The sequence below is a fragment of the Heteronotia binoei genome, chromosome 4 (genome assembly GCF_032191835.1).
Source record: "Heteronotia binoei isolate CCM8104 ecotype False Entrance Well chromosome 4, APGP_CSIRO_Hbin_v1, whole genome shotgun sequence".
Lineage (NCBI taxonomy): Eukaryota > Metazoa > Chordata > Lepidosauria > Squamata > Gekkonidae > Heteronotia > Heteronotia binoei.
Window position 1 is genome coordinate 155,183,902 of NC_083226.1, and position 26,576 is coordinate 155,210,477.

Sequence of the window (26,576 nt, forward strand, 5' to 3'; positions counted from 1 at the left end):
GCTAATAGTCTACCCGTGACAAATACATGTACAGTGAGCAAAAGGGTTAAAAAGTAAATGGCAACATATGCAGTTGGTCACAGAAAACTGCAGATTTTCAGGCACCACTAGAAACACTGACACTTGAACCAGGTACAAAGTCATAGGGACGCATGACGTTGCCTTATACTAAACTAGACCAATAGTCCATCATGGTCACTACTTTCTGCTCAGACTGGCAGTGGCTCTCCAGGATCTCAGGCAGAGGTCTTTCACATTACCTGTTACCTGATCCTTTTACCTGGAGATTGAACCTGGGACCTTCTACGTGCCATGAAGATGCTCTGCCACTTAGCCATGAAGTCCTGTGTAAGCTTCCACCTTGCTGTGATGGGACATATATGAACATAAGAGAAGCCATGTTGGATCAGATCAATGCCCCATTCAGTCCAACATTCTGTCATACAGTGGCCAAAAAAACAGGTGCCATCAGGCAGGTCCACCAGTGGGGCCAGGACACTAGAAGCCCTCCCATTGTTGCCCCGCCAAGCACCACAAATACAAAGCATCAAGAGAGTTCCATCTACATGATTGTGGCAACATATTTTTACCAGCAGAGAAGTCAGAAAGCAGTTTTCCAGCACTCTACCTGAACTGAACACTTCGTCTGATGACTGCCACTGACATGAAGTCGCCGCGTCCGTGCTCGTTCTCTCCACAGTAGAGGAGAAGGCCATCCTCTGCTTCAGACTGGCAATGTGAAAGCAAACAAAAGATTGACAGCACTCACAACTCCCCAGAATATATTTACATATCTAAGTGGGGACCAAATCTTGTGCTGCTTTGAAAACCTCAGTTGACTCCATTAGAAGAATGAGAGATTTCTCTCCCCCCCCCCACCCCATTTCATTTTTTTCTATATTTGTTTCTCTTATTTCTCCACTTTTCACTGCTGGTTTGGTTGATTAGTTTGCATTGCATATCCCTGCTGCATGGTTTTTTACAGTCAATTTAGATGCTATTTATATAGAGAATGACTGCAATTTATATGCATAATGTACACATAATGTATAGCACTGATTTATCGACACAAAGAAATGATGTTCAGATCTCACAGGTAATATAAACCCAGGGGAAAAATGGGATTATGACTTTCTGGAACACTCTTCACACAAAGGATGTGATAAATAGCCAATTCCCCATATGGGACCACGTTCATGAAATGGCTTCACACAAAAACTAAAAGATCCCATTGTGGCAACTTTTCTGTTCCAATCGTTTTGGGTAAAGTGAGCTTTTGATACATACAGCCAGAGTGGTCTAGTACAGCGGCCCCCAACCTTTTTGGCACCAGGGACCAGTTTTGTGGAAGAAAATTTTTCCACGGACCGGGGGAGAGGTTTCGGGATGATACAACTGTGCACTTTATTTTGGTGTAGTGGTTAAATGTGTGGACTCTTATCTGGGGGAACTGGGTTTGATTTCCCACTCCTCCACTTGCAGCTGTTGGAATGGCCTTGGGTCAGCCATAGTTCTCACAGAGTTGTCCTTGAAAGGGCAGCTTCTCTGTGAGAGCTCTCTCAGCCCCACCCAACTCACAGAGTGTCTGCTGTGGGGGAGGAAGATAAAGGAGATTGTGAGCCACTCTGAAATTCGGAGTGGAAGGCAGGATATAAATCCAATGTCTTCTCATTATTATTATTATTACTACATTGTAATATATAATGAAATAATTATACAACTCATGGCCCAGTTGCTAACAGGCCATGGACTCGTACTGGTCCACGGACCGGGGGTTGGGGACCCCTGGTCTAGACTAGGGCTGGGGACACCTGGGTTTAAATTCCCCATCTACCACAGAGCTCATTCGGGTGATCCAGGGCCAAAATCAGCCCAGCCTACCTTGCAGGGTTATGAGGATAAACTGAGAAACCATCTACACTACCCTGAGCTGCTCAGATAAAAGGTGGGCTTAAAATGTGATGGATAGTGACCAAGTGGTATTCTCTGCCACCAAATCAGGAAAACACAAAGAACTTCTATGGGGGAAAAAAACCTCTTGGTCAGCTTCTGCATGGTGCATCATGTTTCAGGATGGCAGTTTCTGCAACAGTGTGTGGTATTACCGCCGACATGCTAACTTTCCATGGCCTGCTTCTATGTGCAACTTTTTAAAGAGGGTGCATGTGGAAGGACTATGCAAAACTTTGGAGCTGCCCATCTTTGCTGCAGTCCTCCTCTCGGTTCTTCTTATCATGTATCTACCAGTCAAAATAAAATATAATATGGACAGTGCCGTCCTTTACACTTACCCTGAATTCAACAGAAATCTGGAATGTCTGGTATGAATTCTTCAGAGGTTCAAAGGTAATATAAGAATAGCCAAAAAACTGAGGATACTGGATAGTCACATCTGAAAGGCAACAAGAACACATTGTTGGCAAGCAACTTCCAAATAAAAATTGACAGATTTTGCAGCACTAAAGAAGAAATTTCTCCAGAGTGGCCTCATCATACTTATCAGCAACAACTGACCATCTGCTCTGTCTAGCTCCTAACCTTGAACAGCCAATTCCCTTACTCCTAAGATTTTTTTCCCCCTAGCAGCAGCTGGTATAGTCTTCTCATCCCAGGTGGTGTCTCTAATTAGGACTCTGCTTCTTGGTTGTGTTGTGAAGAACACTGTATTTCATCCTACCGGAGTTCAGACAGTCTATTATCTATCAATATTTTTACTCATCCTTCTTCCAAGAAGCCACATAGCTGATTCTCTCTTCCTCAAATTTATCCTCACAAGTACCCCCATAAGCTAGGCTAGGCTTACATAGATTCACCACAGCATTTCTGCAGATGGAAGGATTTCCACCTATAGAGTGTGACTTTCATACAAGTATTACATTATCATTGCCAATTTCACAATGGATGCATTATTTAGTTATTTATTCGACTTACATCCCGCCCTCCCCGCCGAAGAAGGCTCAGGGCGGCTTACACATTCATAGAACATCACGTAAAGCCAGTTAAGTCAATATACTCCTAATACTTTAAAAACATAAAAATCATAAAACAATTTCAGATGCTATGACAATCTTATAATGATTGTATATTTAATGATGGCGGAGAGTTAGTTTTAGGTAATACAATATAACCTACAGAAGTTACGCTATGGTTAATTGTGTATGCAATATAGTTTGAGGTGGACCCTATCCGTATAGAAATTAAACTCTTGGGAACTTCTATGAATTATTAAAGCCTTTGCCAGTGGTTGATGTAACAGTTTAGTAAGTAATTTATGTGTTGGTTTTTCAGAATAGTTTTTGAAGCCACTAGTATATATTACTTGACACTTGTGAACCTCTCCCTGCCCTTCAAGAAAACCTTCTGGAAGTTATGGAAATTCTTATATTTGAGACAGTAATAGATCTCAATTTGCCTGCTCAAATTTTTACTATGCATCTGGTTTTTGGAATGTAATTGTACTGCAATAAAATCATTTCTTAAAAACAGAGCGTGACTATCTTATCTTCTCGCTCCTGCCACCGTGCAAAATGGCTCCCAAAATGCTCTTCCTGGGGAAACCCTCCAGTGGATCCAAGTCAGTAATTAGGCCAAAGTCACCCAGTGAGCTTTGTAGCAGACGGGATATGAACCTTCATCTCCTCATGCTTGAGGAACACTCTAACCACACCGGATCATATCTCCCTTGCTGGATTCTGCTGGAAAGAAGAAAGCTGAAGGACTTACTCACAAGCAGAGCTCACTTTTCTAGCAGGAGCTCCTTTGCATATTAGGCCACATCCCCCTGATGTAGCCAATCCTCCAAGAGCTTACAGGGCTCTTCTTACAGGGCCTACTGTAAGCTCTTGGAGGATTGGCTACATCAGGGGTGTGTGGCCTAATATGCAAAGGAACTCCTGCTAGAAAGTGAGCCCTGCTCACAAGTATATCTTCACACAGTTAAGTCTACATTTGAAATGGAGAGCCAGCTTGTTCCTTCAGCTTTGCCTGTTTTTGTGGCCAAAGTGACTACACAGTTGCCATACGGCTGTCAGTTATGCACATACACTACTCATACAATTTTTAAGCCTCTTGAAAATGTGCAGAAGCTGGCTTACTTTCTCTGGAAGCTTGGTCATGGATACACAGGATTAATTACTGTCTGAAGCTTATTTTCTTCCCTGTAGGTCTTGCACCTCTGACACTAACAGACACCTTCCAATCAAAATGGAAAAGGTCCCTTTTAGAGAGATTATAGTCCATCGGATACTCTCCTAGCAGCTTAATAACCTTGGATTATTTAATCAGTAATTAAGCAGAGGATCTGGGACATCAAATTTCAACATCTATGTTCTACTGCAAAACACCATCATTTGAGGAACAAGAAATTGGTGTTGTCGAATTACATAGCAGGTTTATTGATTCCCAAGAATAGGATAGCTTTCACTCCAGCTCCTTTTAATGTTTTGCCATCTGCATTACTAGAAGGGAGGTACCGTGGTATCCTGTTCCACAAGGATCTATTTCCTTATGCCTCTGATGAAATCGAAACGGTTGGCTGTCTATTGCTGCACTGCCCTTTGTATGATGACCTCAGATGCACATTTATCCAGTCTGCCCTCCAGAGGATTCCAGGAAGATTGGAGGAATGGTATACCTCCTTTCTGCTAGCTGACCTTGAGCCTGGAATCTCGGATACAGCTGCAAGATTCTGTGCTGCTTGCCAGAGCCTACTAGACCACAGTGCTGCTGACACAGTGAATTCTACTATAAACATTTTCTAACTATTTTCACTGTACCCTTTATATACGGTATGTCTTCTTGGAACAAAGTAGGAGTCAAGTTGCACCTTTGAGACCAACAAAGTTTTATTCAGAATGTAAGCTTTTGTGTGCTCCGAACACACTTCATCAGACAAGGAATCAGGCACAGTGAGCAGAACCGCACATAGCTGGTAGGCAGTGGCCCAGAATGGTACAAATGTAAGATCCAATGACAGAATAGTAAAATTAACAAATTGAGCAAATCTTTGATCTGGGTCGCATGAGCATGAGAAAGCAATAAAACAGTAATATGTCAAAATGTGAGAATGTCTGTTAATCACTCTATTGTTATAAGCCTGGGCCAAAAAAAGGACATTTCTATCTCAGAAGTTTTCCCATCCAACTAATTTACGTTTTAACATGTAACATACATATAGTTTGCCATTAGGAGAAAAATACATTAAAATATAGTGGAAGATGGGTTTAATATATCTAATGAGATAAACAGCCAATATCCCTACTGGAATATCTTCTTGGAATTACTTTGCAAACTTTGCCTCAGTTTAAGTACCCCACAAGGGGAGGGGCTATGGATCAGTGGAAGAGCCTCTGCTTTGCATGCAGAAGGTCTCGGGTTCAATCCCTGGTATCTCCAGTTAAAAGGACAAGGCAGTAGTTTATGCTGCCAGTCTGAGTTAATGATACTGACTTTGATGGACCAAAGGTCTGATTCATTACGAGGCAGCTTCATGTTGGTCCAAGAGTCAAAGAAACTATGTTCCAAAAATATTCTTGATATGTCTTCATCTTAACCTAACATGGGCCTCGCTGGATGAGACCTAAATCCATGTGGCCCAACACGTTGGTTTCCAGCAATCACAAATCAGATGCTCCTGTGAATCTCAAGCATGTCACAATGGAGAAAAGCCATCTTGTGTTTTGTATCCCAAACATATGGTAACCAGAGCTACATTGCCTCTCAGAGACCAGCTGCCCACCATGGAAAACAGCAGATGGGTAATACATTTCTCTCTAGAACCCCAGTCCCCCACTATGAACTTCATCATCTGCCCACAAACTAAAGGTCTTCAGAAAAAGGGTATCTGCCTTTTAGAAAGATGTTGCCTGCATGTCCACTTCTGTACTGAAGTGGCAAATGAAATGCTTCAGAGGGTACCTGTGTTGGTCTGCAGTAGATCCGAGTCCAGTTCAGTAGCACCTTAGAGACCAACAACATTTTCAAGATCTAAGCTTTTGAGAGTCAAGGCTCCCTAACTGACAAATGGAGATTTTACCCTCATATGAACATATGAAGCTGCCTTACACTGAATCAGGCCCTTGGTCCAGGGGTGGCCAAACTGTGGCTCAGGAGCCACATGTGGCTTTTTCATACATACTGTGTGGCTCTCAAAACCCCACTGCCCCATCAGCTGGCTTGGAGGAGGCATTTCTCTCTTCAGTTCAGTTCAGTTCAGTTCAGACCTCTATTGGCATAAAAGGAATCATGATTTCCAAAGGCCTGAAGTATAGTAAGAACAATACATAAAGCAATCAATTAAAATGGCAGCCAATAATACTAATCAAAAGTAGACAACCAGCAATTAAAATACAGAAGTATGCCTAGATTTAATTTACTTCTCCAAGCCAAGCCAGCCAGCAGCTTGGAGAAGACATTTAAAGTTAAAATTGCTTTCTTTCCACCTCCCCCATCTATTTTGCTTTCCTTCCTCCCTCCCTTCCTTCCTCCCTTCTTTCCTTCCCTCCTCCCTTCCCTTCCCTCAAACATCTGATGTTTATGTCTTGCAACTCTCAAACATCTGACATTTATTCTATGTGGCTCTTACATTAAGTAAGTTTGGCCATCTCTGCCTCGGTCCTTCAAAGTCAGTATAGTCTGCTCAGACTGGCAGCGACTCTCCAGGGTCTCAGGTCCAGCTCTTCTGCATAACCTCCTACCTGATCCTTTTAACTGGAGATGGTATGGATTAAACCTGGGACCTTCTGCATGCCAAGCAGATGCTTTACTACTGAGTCCCTCTCAAATGCTCATACTCCAAAAATCTTGTGGGCCTCTAAGGAGCTAGTGGATTCAACTCTAAATGAAAACCTGATTTGCAAACATTCCCTAAGGAAAGCAGGATCATAAGATCTTTCCTACAAACACTTGCCTACCTGGCTGCTGCAGCAGCTATTGTGGCATTCTGTTCATCACCTGTAATGCTACTACAGAAGCGTTCCAAGTGCCAGGGACTCTAAGAAACATCATTTGGCCATAATGCCAATATCAATAATTCTGAAAATCGCATGTCCCAGGGCAGGAAAGACTTCCCAACCACCTGCATAACTGCAAATACCTAAGAAGATTGAAGGCATTCAAGGGATAGGAGGGCATTCACAGATTTCTGTTGATCTTTCAAGGACGTCAATCGGAAAATGATAAGATTAATTTTAAAAATGAGCTGTTTTCCGATTTGGGTCAGAGGGAATAGCATGGTTTGGCAAACTACTGGTTTGCCCATCTCAACAGATAGGGCCAGCCAATGCTTTCCAACTCAACCAACCTTCTGTGCAGGTCTCTCCTCCTTTGCCCAGGTTGCAGTGGCAACGAGAACCACTTCTCTCATAGTCATTGACACAAAAGCTGTCTGTAGAGCAGAAGGTTTCATCACAGGGTTGGTCAAATTGTCTCACTAATGAAGCGACAGTGTTCTTCCTGCTGGCCTTTGCAGTAAGAGTGGTTGTGGCGCTGGTAGTGGTAGGTGGCGGGCGTGTCGTAGTCAGAGCAGAAGTGGTAGGAGATGAAGGAGTTGAAAGCAGCCTAGAAAGGAGTCTTGGATTAGACCCTTGCATGATCTTCGTTTCAACTAAAAACTTCCTGTTACCTCCTTTGATAGCAGGAAGTGGTTTGAGCTGATGGGGAATAAAAACAGAAACTCGGTATAATCAGCAGAAAACATTGAACATTTGTATCTAAACAAAAACTGTATACATTAGGATACTGAGATCCCACCACAACTCCAAGGACTAGGCCTCTCCTTTGGCTGGCCCCCAAGTAAGTAATCTCCTGTTATTGAATTACAAAGCAAGGGCCAATTTCAGCCAGATTAGAACAATCCTGGAACTTGTTTAAATGCTCAGTCTCTTAGAATACAAGCAACATTATTTATTTACTTCATAAATACCCCACTTTCCTGCCCAATGGTTATCTACTTTGGCTGGCCCCTCCAAAAAGGAACATTTTCAGCCTCCTGCTATGGAAGTATAAAGCAAAGGGCTAATTTCAACCAGGATTATTTATTTATAATCATTTGTATACCACCCTTCCACACAATTAAGGGTCACCAAGGTAGTGAATAATTAAGACCATTGTTTTTAAATTAAACAGAATGCAAATAGCAAGGCACGCAAACAGGGAGGAGGGCAAATGAGATTTCGTGAGGGAACAAAGTCTTCATTGGCTGGTGAAAGACAACAATGGAAACAGACAAATCTATGCGGGGAGGGAGTTCCAGAGTCCTGGTGTTAATGATGGACATAAGATTCAGATCAGATCAATGGTACATCTGATCCAGCATCCTGTTGCACACAGTGGCCCAGCAGTTCCTCTGGACAGCCAACAACAGGGCATAGAGGCTGGGGCTTTCTGGAATTCTGTTGCCTCCTGGCTCTGGAATTCAGAGGATTAGTCTCTCCGAATGTGGAGGTTCTCCTCAGTCACCTCTGCTAGTGCTGCAATCCTGAAAGTTTTTTTTAAATGCTCAGCTTCTTATTATATAAGCAACAGTAATAAAGAACAGAATGTATTTTCTAATAATATAGCAAAGTTGTTGAATGGAAGACCTACAGAGACAGACTTGCATCAACTGGATGTGACTTTATACTTCCACACTCCTTGTCTAAATTTTGCACCAAAAAAACATTTTACAGAACCCAAATATGAGGCTGAAACCTTTTCATTTACCTCATCAATGTAAATGTCATAGTCTGAATCATCAATGTCAATACCGTCATCGTCCCCGACACCAGAGTCTGTGATATATTGATGCCCATAGCTTCCACTCCCTAATTCCTCTGGGTCTGGGAAGACAAAACTGACAATCAGACCACAATTGAACATAAATACAGTTTTGGTACAGAATCCACACTTACAAGAGTGCAGCTGGTACTCAGCATCAAGAGAACAGAAGATACAGAGTAGTATTGTAAGCACAGGGCTGGCCTTGCCTCTAGTCAACTCGACAATTGCCTAGGGCACTAGACTTCTGGGGCACCAAATTGGGGGCCCTCCATGTGACTCAGTGATGTTATCAGTGCGGGGGGGGGCACCAAAGTTAGCCTTGCCCAGGGTGCTAGGCAGTCTAGAGCTGCACCTTTGTAAGCACAATAAGGACCACAGATTAGAGACCCTGGTCCCGCTTCACCCACAAGCATGCACTGGGACAGAAAGAGAAAGAAGAGCACTTGAGAGACCCATCCATGCCTGGAAAGGAGAGCTTCTGAGAAACCTATGTTAGCAGGGCTTTTTTTTAGCAGGAACGCATAGGAACACAGTTCCGGCTAGCTTGGTGTAAAGGGGTGTGGCCTAATATGCAAATGAGTTCCTGCTGGGTTTTTTTTCTACAAAAAAACCCCTGTGCAAATCAACAGTGATGTCAGGGGGTGTGGACTAGTATGCAGATGAGTTTGTGCTGGGCTTTTTCTTCAAAAAAGCCCTGTATGTTCACCACCTTGAATTCCACCTCAGAAGAAAAGTGGGATAAGAAAGAAATCAATGAAGCATCTATAAATTAGGGCTTTTCTGGTTTTGTTTTGGAGATACTTTACAAACTTCAGTTTATTTGTGGATTATGGGACTTATTTTTGAGTAGACCTGCACAGAATCAAGTTTTCAACAGGGCTTGCTCCCAGGTAAGAATGCACAGGATCACAGCTTTTATTCCTTCCCTGGATGTCATGAGCTCTCACACTGCACAACTCTTTATGCAGAACTGCATAAAAAAACAACAACCAGGAAATGAGCTACCAATGGCGGCGTTATTCCTGTTTAACAAAGCAGTACCCATCCATTGTCAAGAGATAGGACTTCATATTGTTGATGATCATTTATGAGAATAACTTACCATAGGGGTATGATCTCTATTATCTCTGCTCAAAAATATTTTGGTAAACAAAAATGAGGGGCAGGGAGAAAGCAACATTCATACTGCAGGCAGTGAAGAAGAAAAGAGTAGGTTTTAATACCCTGCTTTTCTCTACCCTAAGGAGTCTCGAAGCAGCCTACAATAGCCTTCCCTTCCTCTTCCCTCAACAGGCACCTTGTGAGGCTGGTGGGGCTGAGTTCTGAGAGAACTGTGACTGGCCCAAGGTCACCCAAGTGGCTTCACATGGAGTGGGGAATCAGACCCAGCTCTCCGGATTAGAGTCTGCCAGTCTTAACCACTACACCCCTCTGGCTGTCTGGTGATAGCTTTCAAGGGTCAGAAAGAAGGTTTCAGACAAAGGACAAATAGCAGCAGAGAATAAGTGAACATTTGTAACTAATTGAAGAACCATCCTATATACCAGGCTATGATGCAGCCTCAAGCATCACTACAGTGAGCATCTGTCATATCTTCTGCTTTTGATATCTTCACACATGAAGATGAAACTATCAGATGCCCCACTGGGCTGTCAGTAGTTCTCATTCTGTTGTTCACCTGCCAGATCAAGCCATGTAACGCAGCCACAGCAGAACAGACAGCTTCACTAAGCAAGAGGCAGATAAACATGGAGGAGGATTTGGAAAATGCACTAGTTCTCCCAAGGTGAGAATGAGATTAAGTTCTATGCTAACTGAGGAATAAGTCCATAATGAGTAGCTAAATTGTTATTGCTAAAAGCAGTGGTTTTTCTGTAAATTCCAGAAGCAAGACTATTGCAATTAAGGTCCTTTCATTCAGGTCTTCAGATTGCACAAATTGAAGCCTGTTTAAGTCTCTCGGCCACCCATGTAATCCAGTGCCCATAATTACCTGAAAACCCTGCAGGGGAGACGTTATGAGAAGAAAGCCTCTCTCCAAATAATTAAGGATTAGGTTATACCAAGTAAACCCCGTTAGCTGATCAAACCCCTTGCTGTTGCTAATTAGGTGGCAACTGATTGCAGGTCAGTAGCTTACAAAGCTGTTGTATTAAGAAGCAGATGTCATTTACGTTTGGTACATCACTAAGCAGTAAATCTATGCAATGGAACTTTGCTTAACGGCCAGAACTATGGGGAAAGACCAGCCTCTTCCATTCCACTCTAAGGATAATTTACGGGGTTTTAAAACTGGGACGATGACATCTTTGCTTTGTCAAACGGAGCAAAACCTAAGAGACACAACACTGAAGGCCTGTCTATCAACTGAGATTCTCAAGCTGTGTGTTCTTTGCTCTTTGTAGAGTATCATCCTTATTGCTATTAAATATTACTTATGAAATGTCTGACATTATGATAGGTGGAATGAAGGTGGAGAGAATTTATAAATATTGCAAAGAAGGAATGCAGTAGGTGTAATGTACAGAGATATACTTCACCTCTGTGGAAAACTAAGTTCACCTAAGAGAGAATTGATCTTATATACAGGTATGGGGAAAGAATCCTTGAAGATGCCTGCCTCACAGGTGAGCATTACCTCATACGAATCAGAGCCAAAAAAGATGTGAGGATCTGTGTAATGTGTAATGAGATCTGTGTAATGAGATCCTAAGAGCTCTTCTTTTTGAGACAATAGGCATGTGAGATCAATGATGTGGGAAAGGAAGGTGGGTTAAGACTCCTGATGTGCTACTTGACCAACCTAAAATGGCCTCATATAGCTATTTGGCCCACTGGGGTAAATGTTCAGATTACTTATACAGTGTCTCTATGTTTCCTGCTGTAATTTTTAAGTGGGGAAGTGTCTGTAGCTCAAATTTTACCTCCACTGAAGATTCGCTATGCGATCTTAGGCAAGCTGTTCCTTCTCTCAACCTCAACCCCAGGGCTTGGATCCACTAGTAATTTCTAATAATGAAAATCCTTTTCAACAGTGGAATATGACTTCTTCCTCTTTTGCTCCTGAAGCAGACTCCACGGCACCACTGAATGCTGCTCCCAGGGGACAAAGGGACACCCTGGAACAGCATGACAGGTAAAGCAGAGGTTTGCAGCAGGTCAAAATCTGGGGGAAATAATCTCCCCTTCCATCCACAGAATTCCTCTGGTAGATCTCAGATATTATCTACAGTATGGGAACAACAACACCAATCTGCTTTGCAGGGCTGTTGGAAATGTTTGCACAAAATATTGCATGCAAAGTGCTTGGAGCACCAAAAGCACCTTAAAGCTCCCAATACTTATTTTCATGTTATGTATAATTATTATTGTTATTTGTTATAAACTCTTATTTGGATTGTGTAATAGGAAGAAGACAATCCTACACCATTGAGAATGGCAAAATACTTTTAGCTTTGCTTACGAAAGGATTCTGGCATTTCAGTTTCAAGATAAACAGGATGGAGAAGCACATGTGTCCAACAACAAGGACAGCTGACCTTCAAGGAAGATCTCCAGGCAGCAAACCACCTTGTGGCTTGGTTTCCATAAACAATCTCTTCAGAAGTTAAATTTAAACCCAACAAACTGCCACTGATAAAACGGTTCAAAAAGTTCTAACAAATAGGTAGAAAGGCCCCAATGGGACTAGGCATAAGATATGTTGGGCTGTGCTGATTCAGGCAAAGTCCACAAACTTTTAAACGACACTTGCACTGAGGTAACTTTAATGGTGGCTAGATTTCTCCAGCAGGCCATGGAAATACGACAGAGAATGGTTCTGGAATGACCACATTTTGTCTTTTAATTATTTAATTTGGCTAAACTCAACTCATATATATTTTACGTGTTTTATGTATTTTAGCTCCCTATGTACTTTATAATCTAGGATTTTATATTGCTATTTTACTGATAAATCTGTTTTATGCCAATAAAGGCTTGCTATTTATTTGACTAGGCATAAAGAGCATATCACAGGAGAGAAAAGGAACCATTATTAGAAATAGGTCGGGGGGGGGGGGCGGTTAAAGCCAAACAATTGCAAATAATGGAAGTTGAGTCTAACATCAAGGTTTGGGGTAATTTGGAACGCTGTGTTTAAAAGGGAGGGGAGCATGATAAAGAGTTTTAAGATAAACAGGATGGAGAAGCACATGTGTCCAACAACAAGAACAGCTGACCTGCAAGGAAGGATATTTCTCAAGACCCACTAGAACAAATATGTATCAAAACTCCAGCCATTGCCTCATGCCTATACACACATATATATATCCTGAAATTTTCAAGTTCATCTGCACAAAAATATGGTGCAGATTATTTATTTAAATTGTTTATATCTGTTTAAGCAGGGACACCAAAGTAGCTAATGATTAGAACAAACATAATAAAAATAAATAGTAAAATCAGCTATAATCAGAGCTAAAAGACAGTGTGAGACAGGGTGCTGAATTAGATGAACCACTGTTGTGATTCTACAGGGCTCTTCTTATGATCTTGTGATGCTGAAGACCACCTGGCAACCTTCATGATACAGTCAGGGTTCTAAAACCAGATTTCCTAGATCTTAGTACAACATTATACTGCAAGTCAGTATTGTCTACTCATACTGGCAGCGGCTCTCCAGGGTCTCAAGCTGAGGTTTTTCACATCTATTTGCCTGGACCCTTTTAGTTGGTGATGCCAGGGATTGAACCTGGGACATTCTGCTTACCAAGCAGATGCTCTACCACTGAGCCACTGTCCCTCCCAAAGGATATGTAAGGATATTTCTCAAGACCCACTAGAACAAATATGTATCAAAACTCCAGCCATTGCCTCATGCCTTCTCACTGAAAAAAAGAGACAATCTCATCTTTGCCAATGTCCATCGTTCAGTCTGTGCTGGAAACTGCAAGCTCCTCCAACTCTCTTTCACGGAATTACAGATTTATTTTGGTCTTTTCTGTGGTTGTTTATAAATATGCACAGGACATGGACAATTCAGTTTAAAAGAACTGCAGGAAGAGGTGAACATATGTTGGTGTTACTTCTCCCTAAGATGCTTGCTTATAGCAATTGCATATGAAGCTGCCACTAACAAAAATCAAGTAGCAATTCAAGACCGAAACTGGCAATTGCATAGGAGCAGCATGAGACCATTTTTTGCCTGGAGCATCCTTTAATTGAACCTGTAGCTTGACTTTCACAGAATTTTGGAAACTGCCAGCCCTCAGTCAGATTAGGGAGTGAGAAATGAGAGTGAGGACTTTTAAGAACCACAGTAGCTTTATTATCTTAGCACCCAGGCCTCGGATTCAGCAGGAGCTCACAGGAGCACACTCCAGAACCTTTCTGAGGGTTCCCCCTCCTCCTCCCCACCTTGTCCATTGAATAGTAGGTGCAGCTGCATAACAATCCCTGTATGAGCTCCACCACCTATTTTTCTACAAAATGACCCCTGTTGGCACCTGAACAATAAGAGAACCAGCACTGCACTAGAAGGAAAGCTTCTATGCCCCCAGTGACCATATGCCCATGTATTTGGACCTATGTATCCCATTCCTGCCTCTCTAGCCTCTGGACAGATGTTTTGAAAGCCACCACTGATAGGCGATATCATCTTCAGGAATCTCCTTCTTCCTCTTCCTGCCCTGAGCAGTCAGAAGGCAGCTCTGTTGAAGGGCTTCTGGGCAGCTGGCCTGTTTGTCTGCCTGACATCTAAGATGGCTCCATGACTCAAGGGGAAGGGTTCCACCAGGTATGGTGGCTGCTGCCACAGTGCTCCTAAGAAGCTGGTCACCTTGCTTTCTTCTGGGTAAGGGGCAGAAGTCAGCAATAAGCTCAAGTATCAAGCACAACTGATTGACCAGCAGCCCCCAATCCACATCAGCATTGGATAATAAAGCTCATCAGTGCCTGAAAGAAGTTCCTTCATATTTTCAGTGCCACAGAAATTAAAGAGTTCTTCTACTCACTAAACATCCTGACAGTATCGCTGGGAATGCTAGGCAGACTGGATCCGTATGAATTCATCGCTCGGACAGCAAACTGATATTTGTAGTTTGGAGTTAGTCCCTTCAGAACCATGGAGTCCATCTGGATCTGCTCTCTAATTATGGTCCAATTGGTGTCAAGTTCAGGCCTTTGGGAAGAACAAATATAATGAATAATAATTAACTTTAGCTACACAAAGTGTAACTAGAGCTGAAGCTGAATACTCACAAATAACTGAAAAATTGCCAATTGGACATTAGCCTATCACTCGGTAAACGGAATGCCTCATCTCCTCGTGTTCTTTTCTTTTTGCAGCCCTTTCCAAACCCAGGAAACAGCATTCCCACATGTGTGAGACCACATGGAAGAACAGTTGTACAGGTTTTGGGGAGGTGAAATTGTTCTTTTTTTCCTCTTCCAAAAGGGTTGCTCTGCTGAGGAAAGTTAATTTCACCACCTTGCCCTCAGCACAGCAACCATCATTACTGTTCCTTTGCATGGATCTTGCAATTCAATCGGGGGTCAGAAAGAACAGTCAGAGAGGAATGTGGGCACATTCCATGTGCCTTCCATATAAGAATGGTAGGATACTGACCAATAATCCTATTTAATATAAAAAAAATAATTTTGTCAAGCAGCCACCTACCATTCCAGGTATATCAATTCCCAGCAGTGCCTCCAAATGTAACCTCAGTTTCTCCCACCAACTCCAGTTGAGGGGGGAAATTATGGGACCTTGGCTTGTTAATGAAGGAGGGAGACGACAAAAAAGAAAGCAGTGGCGCCTTCAGTACACAGGCCTTCATTTCCAAACAGGAAGGGAGGGAGGAAGGGAGGGAGGGAGTTCAAAACTCCCAAACTTTCCAATCACCTACAACCAAACACTAAAATAAAAGTAGGGTTTAATTTAATAAAGAGGAATGAGGAATCAAAGCAGGACACACATATATGTAATGTAAATTTAGACAACACAGCTTAGAATTGGATCCAAAAAGGTGATTAAAGTATTGTACTATCTCTCTGAGGCCTTTAGAAAGTCTCTCACAATCTGCCTGCTGTGGTTTGGTTGGCTGTGGTGGTGGTGCTGCTACTGATGTTCTTCTTCAGGCTTTTTTGTGTTGCTGCAGATCTCAGGAGGCTGCAGTTGTTTTCAGGTGCCTTCTCAGATCTCTCTGTTCTCCGCCCTTGGACCTAGATGGTTTCTGTCTCCCCCTTTTCTCCTCAGAATTATCTCTTCCCCCACCCCTCAGAACTCTTTCCCCTCCCTCAGGTCTGTCTTTTCCCTCACGACACTCCTACAGCTCTCTTTCAGGGACAAAATACCTCCCCCCCCAAAAGGGCTAAACTCACAGGGTTACATAAACTACCAAATTTTTCATTTCATTTACCTCACCCTATCCCATAAGTGGGCTCAGGGCAGCTTACAGAATAAAAACCCATCAACAATAAAACAGTAAAAACATAAGAAACATAAATGGCAGAACAGATCATGATCAAACAACAATCCAGGCCTCCTGTCAGGTGGAAAATAAGTGCCCCCAAAGACTCCAGTGCCCAGTTAATACCCAAGAGTGGGCACTGGGAAAGGGGCCAAGGGGCCAAATATGTTGTTAAATAACACAGAACACTGCACGCCACCATGGAATACTAAAATCAAATTTCGCCAGATTACTTTTTGTCAGGAATTTTTTTTTGTAGAAAAAGCCCAGCAGGAACTCATTTGCATATTAGGCCACACACCCCTGGCATCACTGTTGTTTCACACAGGGCTTTTTGTAGAAAAAGCCCGGCAGTAACTCATTTGCATATTAGGCCACACCCCTGCTGCCTAGCCAGCCAGAACTGCGTTCCTGTGCGTTCCTGCTCGGAAAAAGCCCTGCTTTTTTGTAGCCAGAAAGCAAGACACAGGTGTCACAACTTGTAAGAGGTGGAGTATAACTCTGCCGTCCATTCTGTATAGCATTCCAGGTGTTCAACAAGTTTCTCCCCACCCTGGTTTGCAATTCAAGTCAAGCAGCAAAAACAGGTTGTTTAGAGAGCCCCTGGCAGGCCACAATCCACAGCTCCTTAGCAGCACTCAAACCAGCATTCGGCAGGTTGTACAAGTCTGTTAGAAAAGTGTGAATTGCTTTTCACCCACACCATCAGTTGATGTGAATTTGTTGCTCTTTGTGAAAGACTGCTGATTATACAAACCAGCCTCTTACTACTGAGAGAGTGTGTGTGCGTGTAGGATCAAACACTTGTGTTCATTCTGTATTCTGGTGGAACTCTCTCCCAAGTGAAATCAGGGCCCTGTGGGACTTATTACAGTTTCGAAGGGCCTGTGAAATGGAGATGTTCCACCGGGTCAGTGGTGTCCTATTACATCAGCTTCCCCTACTCTGCCAAGCACCATCTCTTTTGTGCTGCAGTCTATGGTTCTACTCACCTACCCAGGATTTGGTTATTTTTTTTTAATTTTAAGGAATTTATTAACATTTATAAAGCAATAAATTAAAATAAACCAAGAATACAGAACAAATCAAAATCAAAATTGAGCAAGACTGACTGAAAGCAAAATAATACAAACATATAAGAACATAAGAACATAAGAGAAGCCATGTTGGATCAGGCCAACGGCCCATCAAGTCCAACACTCTGTGTCACACAGTGGCAAAAAATTTTATATACACACATACACTGTGGCTAATAGCCACTGATGGACCTGTGCTCCATATTTTTATCTAAACCCTTCTTGAAGGTGGCTATACTTGTGGACGCCACCGCCTCCTGTGGCAGTGAATTCCACATGTTAATCATCCTTTGGGTGAAGAAGTACTTCCTTTTATCCGTTTTAACCTGTCTGCCCAGCAATTTCATCGAATGCCCACGAGTTCTTGTATTGTGAGAAAGGGAGAAAAGTACTTCTTTCTCTACTTTCTCCATCCCATGCATTATCTTGTAAACCTCTATCATGTCACCCCGCAGTCGATGTTTCTCCAAGCTAAAGAGTCCCAAGCGTTTCAACCTTTCTTCATAGGGAAAGTGCTCCAGCCCTTTAATCATTCTAGTTGCCCTTCTCTGGACTTTCTCCAATGCTATAATATCCTTTTTGAGGTGCGGCGACCAGAACTGCACACAGTACTCCAAATGAGACCGCACGATCGATTTATACAGGGGCATTATGATACTGGCTGATTTGTTTTCAATTCCCTTCCTAATAATTCCCAGCATTGCGTTGGCCTTTTTTATTGCAAACGCACACTGTCTTGACATTTTCAGTGAGTTATCTACCACGACCCCAAGATCTCTCTCTTGGTCAGTCTCTGCCAGTTCACACCCCATCAACTTGTATTTGTAGCTGGGATTCTTGGCCCCAATGTGCATTACTTTGCACTTGGCCACATTGAACCGCATCTGCCACGTTGACGCCCACTCACCCAGCCTCCCTTTGGAGTTCCTCACAATCCTCTCTGGTTCTCACCACCCTGAACAATTTAGTGTCATCCGCAAACTTGGCCACTTCACTGCTCACTCCCAACTCTAAATCATTTATGAACAAGTTAAAGAGCATGGGACCCAGTACCGAGCCCTGCGGCACCCCACTGCTTACCAACCTCCACTGTGAAGACTGCCCATTTATACTCACTCTCTGCTTCCTATTACTCAACCAGTTTTTGATCCACAAGAGGACCTGTCCTTTTACTCCATGACTCTCAAGCTTTCTAATATAAATATTATTAAAATACTACCAGGATAAAACAATCAGTAGTTAATAAATTCCGAGTATCTCTTTGGCAGTTTACAATCAGATCATAGAATCATAGAGTTGGAAGGGACCTCCATGGTCATCCAGTCCGACCCCCTGCACAATGCAGGAAACTCACAAATACCTCCCCCTATGTTATATGTTACTACTCCCAATAGATGTATTATGAGAAGTAACATATTGGAAACCACTTCTCCTCAAAATCTGATTTATACATTGGGTTATCAATTGTTAAAATTTGTGATGCGATCATATCCCGAATTTTGAGGAACCATTTCCGAACAGTAGGAACATTTCTTCTTCTTCCAATATTGAGCTATCCCAGTTTTGGCAGCAAGTAGTAAAATAGCTGCTAGATTTTGCCACCATTTACTAATATTTGTATTTCCCCAAAAAATTAACAGTACAGATTCTGGAGTATTTGAAATTGTAGTTGCTGTTGTATTTTTAATAATTGGAAAAACCTTATTCCAGAAACCCTTAATAGTTGTGCAATCCCACCAGCAGTGCAGAAATTAGCCCAGTAACCCACATTGTTTCCAACAGTTTGGGGTGCAAACAGACCTACTAAGATACTGCTTTCTTGGAATCATGTACCATCTAGAACAGGGATGTCAAACATCTGGCCCGGGGACCGAATCAGGCCCCTGGAGGGCTCCTATCAGGCCCCCAAGCAACTGGCTGTCATCTGCTTGCTTCTGTCTGCATAACAGCTTGTTTTGCAGGGCTTGCTCAATCGCACAGGAGCTACAGAGCAAAACCTCTATTGTTTCCATTGGCTTAGGCTCCTCTCTTAGGGAGGAAGGGGGGGAGAAAAGCTTGCTTTGCCAGGCTACTGAGCTAAGCCTTCTATTGGCTGAGGCTCCTCCCCCTTGTGGTCCCCTGAGGAAGGAAGGAAAGAGCCAGAGCCTGGATCTCATGGGAGAAATACAAAGAAAGCACCTTTAAGACCGACGAGTGCTACTGTTTTAAGCATGTTTTAAGTTTTTTTTAAAAAATCACTTTAGTCATGTTTGTTTGTGTCCTTTACAAAGTTTATATCTCTGCTATCTAATCTTAAATAGGTACACATATGGCCCAGCCCAACATGGCCTGGCCCAACAAGGTCTCATTTATGTCAGATTCAGCCTTCATAACAAATGAGTTTGACACCCCTGATCTAGAATATACTTCGTAATTTTGTACTCTAATATTATTCGATTTAGATTTGAACAAACTATTAAGTTCCCACTGTGACTCATCCAAAACTGTTACAATTCCTGTGCCAAGCGTTTTGTTGAGAGGATAACAATGGCCATTTTTTTACTGTTTAAGAGTTGATAAATAGATTCCAAAACCCTTTTTGAACTAGAAAACCATCGTCCATTAATTTTTTAAAAGGTGTAGGAGCCCTTTGCAGAGCAGATTGTAGATCATTTGCCATAGTCATTGAATATAACTGCTGATATTGGAACCAAAGTATACTAAATCCATATTTTCTTTCCAGCTATTCATGAGACCATAGTTTCCCTCTATATATCGCATAGTTTAAAAATTCTACAAGAGCCCAGCTTGCTGGGGGGAAAGTGTAGATGACTGGGGAAGGCAATGGCAAACCACCCCTTAAAAACATTTGCTGTGAAAATGTTGTGATGTGATGTCACCCCCGAGTCGAAAATGACTGGTGCTTCCACAGGGGACTACCTTTACCTTTAAAAATTCTACAGCCTCTCCAATTCTTAAAAGAATTTCATAGTTTTCCTGGAGTGAACCACTGCTGGCCAAGAAAGACATTCACTGGTGAAATCCCAGGCTCCAACAACCCCCTGTACCAGGGGTGGCCAAACTGTGGCTCTTTCAAATATATTGTGTAGATCTTGAAATCCTCACCACCCCATCAGCTGGCTTGGAAAAGGCATTTCTCTCTAAATTACTTCTCCAAGCCAAACCAGCTGGCAGCTTGGATAATGCATTTAAAGTTAAAGTTGCTTTTTTTTCACCTCTCCTTCCCTTTCCCCTCTGCCACTGTCATCTAGTTGCCTTCCTTCCTTCTTGTCCATCTGCTCTCAAACTTCTCAAACATCTGATGTTTATACCATGTGGCTCTTATGTTGACCACCCTTGCCCTATACCTATCCCAGATTTCCAGAGTTTGCAACAAGTTAGGATTATTAGTAATATTTTGAGGCCTTTTTGGTTCTTACTGTGCATCCATTCAGAAGTTCTTTTAGAAAGTTATAAATTTACTGGTCACCATCTGATCTACTGCAGGCTTTTATAGTTTGTAATTATGCTTTAACTGTTATACTATTGTTTAATCGTGTTGTATAACTTTTGATGTAACCCACCCTGAGCCCTGCTATGCGGAGGGAGGGTAGGACAGAAATTAAATAAATAGATAAAACACTAGAAAAATAAATCCACATTTCCTCATGTCTTTATTCACTCTACATTTAGGGCAGATGTCATGATATTCAGTGGTAGGGCATCTGCTTTGTGTGCAGAAGGTCCCAGGTCCAATCTCCAACATCTCCAGTTAAAAGGAAAAGGGGATGTGAGAGACCTCTGCCTGAGACCCTGAACAGCCAACGCCAGTCAATTTTTACCTAGATATATGAATAATTGATTCAGCATAAGGTAGCTTCATGTATTCAGTCATCACATAAATCCTGCTTTCTAAATCACCATTACTCAAAGATTATGGCTGGTGTGAAAGGTAAATATCGAGGACACAATTCTGCCTGCGGAGTCACCTCTGCCCTAGGGTGCCAGAGCGCTGGTTCACATGTTATGGAGTACACAGCTTGGGGCTGGGGTCCCAGCATAACAGTGAGATGTGAATTGTGGGTTCTCTTCAATTCTCATATGCACAGTGCCCAATTCCAATGACAACTGCCACATGCATAAAGAAGGGACTTCAGTCTCTTCTCTTGAGATGGTCATGAGAAAGTGCTATTTGGACCACTGGGAAAACCTACACATTCCCTGAGATATAAGTGGATTTTCCTAAAGGGCCAAATAGTAGTAGTAGTAGTGAAGAAGAAGTTGTTGTTGTTGTTGGATTTATATCCAACCCTTCACTCTGAATCTCAGAGTCTCAGAGCAGCTCACAATCTCCTTTATCTTCCACCCCCACAACAAACACTCTGTGAGGCTGGTGGGACTGAGAGAGCTCTCACAGAAGCTGCCCTTTCAAGGACAACTCTTATGAGAGCAATGGCTGACCCCAGGTCATTCCAGCAGCTGCAAGTGGAGGAGTGGGGAATCAAACCTGGTTCTCCCAGATAAGAGTCTGCACACTTCACCACTACACCAACGTTCTGCCCATTTCAGGTCAGGAAACCAATGCTGGGGGAAGGCTGAAGGCCCTTCTCCACCCATGTTGCAGCCCCGATCCAAACAGAGCACTGTGCACACTGGAACTCAGGAGAACTTGCTGTTTATATCTCACTGTTAAATAAGGTGGGGATCCCAGACTCAACTTCTGTACTTGGTCCTCAGTCGCAGTCATGCTGTTCACTCCAAGGCCTTTCTGCCACTTCCCAAAGAGCACCCTGCAGCTTCATGGACCTTGGGCTACACCAGGAAAACCAGGAACACAGCCATGTAGAGCCCAGAAAAAACACGCTGTTCCACATTCTTACAGAATATGCCAAAACACCTCATCTTGGAGTGAACCATGTGTCTACGACACAGAGAACCCAGCAGCATAGAAGCATCCGAGTGCTGTATTGTTTTCTATAGAGCAGATTCTCACACTGTTCTGTCGGTGGGTCTCAAGCAGGATTGCACCTTTCATCATTTCACTAAAGACTTGCAGGAAGAACTGTCTGAAAATAACTAGAGTGGAACTGACCTTTCAAGATAAAATTAAGCTGCTGTCCTTTTCTCAGATGTAATATTTATCGCAGGAAATAACTTCTAAGCCTTGGAACTTCCAATGTTTATACAGAGCTAACTGCAAACAAGTCTAGCTGTATTCTAATGAAAATTATAGCACAAGGCAGGCATCCGTGTGTTTCCTGTTTATCTGAAGCGGATGTGATGGGGTGGGGCGCTGCCGAAACCAATTCAAGTGACTACTTTTATCAGTCAATACAAGAATCATTTGAGGGTCATTCTTGTCAAGCAGGAATGATAAAAACAGAACAGTTCGTTTCATCATGGTCAGAGCTCTCTGAACTACGTAAGACACATTTTCCATTTCTGCAAGTCACATGAGACACAAGTGTGTGTTCTTAAGAACCTTTATACAACTACCCAAGAGAGAATGACTCAGTCCCAAAATATTGTCTTGTCTTAAACCTCAATGTCTGTTTTCATTCTCAGAAAAAATTCTTCTAATATGTTGTGTTCTCTAAACTAAGAAGAAAAGGGGCTTCCTATTATTCACTACCTGACCACTCAACATTTAATTTCCATCCAAGCCATGGTCCCTCCACTGTTTCTGCTAATTAAGAGCATCTGTCTCCCTCCTTCTTTTTACTGCATGCTTAATAGCAGACTTAAATTTTTATAGGTGAACCTTTTTCCACTGCTTAAAAACGTTTGCTTGTTAAACTGATGTTCTGTATATGCCACAGATACTGCTTCACCATCCAACCAAGCTGGAAGTTAATCTCATTTTAACTGCAGTCTTTAATGCTCAAACTAGATGTTTGGTATGAGTCAGTTCTGAGTTCCTCTGACCCAACCCAACTCAGAGTAAAAGGTGACCTGTAGGAAACATTCCCAAGAACACCAGGGCCCAATTTGGGTCAGGAGTACTGAATTTCAGCCTCTCCCCACACCCTTTTCCCAACCTCAAGCTGTCCCAGGGGTACTAGCTTTCTTGTTGGGATGCTGCACAGCCCCACAAAGGAACAAACAGCACTCCCTGTGTTAGCAGTCAGATCCCTCCTCTTGCTGACGGAGAGTTTATAGCAGGGGTGGCCAACGGTAGCTCTCCAGATGTTTTTTGCCTACAACTCCCATCAGCCCCAGTCAGTATGGCCAATGGCTGGGGCTGATGGGAGTTGTAGGCAAAAAACATCTGGAGAGCTACCGTTGGCCACCCCTGTTTTATAGCTAGAAAACTATAAACACCCTTCCTAAAATATTGTCTCAAATATCATAAGTGCAATACACTGCCTGTCCCAAAATGACACAAATGGATGCCAGCGAGACTAGCCTGGATGTGTCCTTTAGAGGTGTGACCTCCTCCTCACTCTTGAGAGATGCATAATTTAGGACAATGGGTCTCCCAAGAACCTATTCATTAATTTCATCAACACCCAGTCTCACTTCCCTGTACCCACCTATCCTACTTAAACAACATTAATTTTTAGTCACTAAACCTTGTACCTTTTCCCAGGGCTTTTTTTTTTTGTAGAAAAAGCCCAGCAGGAGCTCCCTCATGCCTTCTCCAGCACACATGCTGCAGCAGGCAGACTGGGGAAGGCTGAAGCCATTGGGAAGGCATTTAAAGATGACTCCATGCACCTTCTCCAGAATGCCATGGCTAGCCTAGGTGGAACTCTGCTCCTGTGCACTCCTGCCCCCAAAAGCCCTGCCTTTACCCATCCAGTACATACAGGGTCATCAAGCACCATTTACACCTATAGTCCACCTCAGAAAAGAAAAAAAAATGACTCCTCCCAAATAATTGTCCACCTCCAACAAAAACCAATCAAGTTAATTGGGGGTGAATATGTCAGCTTGCCCCAGGGAGCATTTTGCCCTATAAATTATGGCATCCTGCTCAATAGCAGTGTGCATATTTTCTCGGATCGAAAACATCACGCACATCCAATATGCTGGGTTCTTCTCCCCACGAAACACTGGTCATTTTGCTGCTGCCTCTATGGACCTCTTTCTTTGAGACTGGTAATTATAGCCTCCCTTGAAATTGCTTTTCCCCTCTCCTCCCTGATTTCCTCTTAGCTAGCTTTACATGCATTTGTATGTGTTTGTATGTATGTGTTTTGCTTTTTTATTTCTCTTTTAGTAAAAACCTTACAGGTTGAACATCTGTCTGGTCTATTTCTAAAGGTCTTTTAAAAGGAAAAATCTCTGTAAACATTGGTGGAGTATCAAAGTGACCCCCTCTTGCTTTGTCTCTTTCCTTAACAAAACAAGAGATTGCCTCTTTGGATAACACCCAGAACCATTTGGGGGTAACACAGACCCAATCCATGGCAAAATATCTCATCCAGTTTAAACTTTAATGTCCCTATCACTTCTTTCAAGGACTTTCTTCTAGAAACAGCAATGTAAAACATTAGTAGAGAAGGAGCAGATATGCAGATATGTTTTTGCAATGATGAAATGTAGTAGGTGAAACACACATATTTAGAAGAATTCTGAATTCCACATTAATGTCTCATATCTATACTTACTTATCGGTTGCTTTTTGACCAATACTGCCTCCCTATGTGGCTGTGACACAATTTATTTATTTTAAACATTTGCCAGCTGCCTTTCTTCCCTTGCAGAACTCAAGGTGGCTTACGATATAAATAAAACATTATGAAAAACACAATTAAAACTGCAATTATAAAACCAATAAAAGTTACAGTTTAAACACTCCAGGTAGGGGACTACCAATAATAAAAGCTTAAACAATCAAAATGTAGTCAATCAAAATAAAACCAATCAAAATGAAATGGTCTCCAACTGTCTCCTGCAAGATCAACAAAGAAGAGACCAGGTACACCTCCCTGGAGAGGTTGTTCCATAATTGTGGAGCTGTTCTGGAAAAGGCTTTCTCTACTACACCCACTAAACAAGCATCTTTGATTGGTGGGACAGTAGGGAGGGTCAGATAAAAAATTGTGCTTAGGAAAGGGATGCAGTCAGAAATTATCCCCTGAGATCGTGATCACTAGCTCTATGCCTTGGCTATCGAGGTATAAAAATACCACTGTGGGAGTCACACCTTCCAGTGGCCATGGACTCAGCATTTCCCAGTTGACTAAAGAAGCTATCAAGAAGTATCCTTCAAAATTTCTTTCAGAAAACTCTGTAATATAAAGCCTTAAGATGACTTCGTGAACAAACGCTTCAGAAGACTTCGAGGACCCATTTCTGCTCTCAAATTATTTTTACAGAAATTCCATAATGGTACGGAAAAACGTCAGACGCAAATATATTAACTACTCTGTATTAAATAGCTGCAGGTGTATCTGAGAATAGAGCTCTATCACACAAGCGTGATAGAACAATTTTACTTTTTCAAAGAACCATTCTTGTTGATTAATGTCCATTTAACATTGGAAATAGGGTTTTTTTCCCTTCCCTACTGAAAAACTGCAGTGGTCAGAGGGTTTTAAAATTGGATAGAATAATTTTCCATAGGCTAGCAGTCCAAATCGTATACTGCTTTTCCTTGAGACTCTAGTGCAGTGCTTGCACTTAGATGAACGAACAAGCTCAAATGTACCCTGACATATTTGCATTTGTGCTCCTATGTCCCAGGAGCACAAATAACATCAGATGTCAGAAACTAAGCAGGGTCAGCCCCGGTTAGTATTTAGATGGGAGACCACCAAGTAGGGTGACCATAATGTCTGAAGGCCAGCCAGGGACACGGGGGGGGGGGGGCTGTCACTAATAACACCGGTCAAGATGCAGGACAGGAACCTGGAAGTGACCGACAGGCTGCTTCAGCGTGCCGCTGCGCCGGCCCCCTGGGCCCCACAATGATGGGACCGATGCCACAGGGATGGGCTCGAAACACTCTATAACCCCTCAAAAGAACAGCAGTCTAGCTCGCTTCCCCCGAGCCCTGCCGCCATAAGCCTCAAGGGGGCTCATTTTGCGGCATCTCCCGGCGGGAGGGTGGCACCCGCACGGGACACATATCAAATGAAAGAGGGGGCGCAGGGCTATCAGAAACAGCCGGCGGAGGGAGTCGGGAGACCACTCCACTGGGGGATCCACACCCCGAAAGTGATGAAGGTGGCGCAGATAGAGCCAACAGAGCCAACAGGACAAAATAAATAGGCTGCATTATGCAGCACAGTTGAGAAAGTGCCTTATCCCATATACTGATGAAGTAAATACAGGATCTGAGAACAAAATTGCACTAGAAGACACA

The 26,576-nt window shown here is 42.7% G+C and overlaps 1 protein-coding gene across 2 annotated transcripts in view; it reads right to left on the reverse strand.

Annotated features, from left to right (window-relative positions):
• The window catches only part of EGFLAM (EGF like, fibronectin type III and laminin G domains), a 168,865-nt gene that overhangs the window by 60,506 nt on the left and 81,783 nt on the right, over window positions 1–26,576 (reverse strand). For both annotated transcript variants that reach the window (XM_060236057.1, XM_060236059.1), the window contains exons 7-11: window positions 14,751–14,917; window positions 8,701–8,816; window positions 7,301–7,649; window positions 2,292–2,392; window positions 629–729 (exon numbers count right to left, since the gene is read on the reverse strand). In XM_060236057.1, the coding sequence (XP_060092040.1) occupies window positions 629–729; window positions 2,292–2,392; window positions 7,301–7,649; window positions 8,701–8,816; window positions 14,751–14,917 (834 nt within the window). The remainder of the gene's footprint in view (window positions 1–628; window positions 730–2,291; window positions 2,393–7,300; window positions 7,650–8,700; window positions 8,817–14,750; window positions 14,918–26,576) is intronic.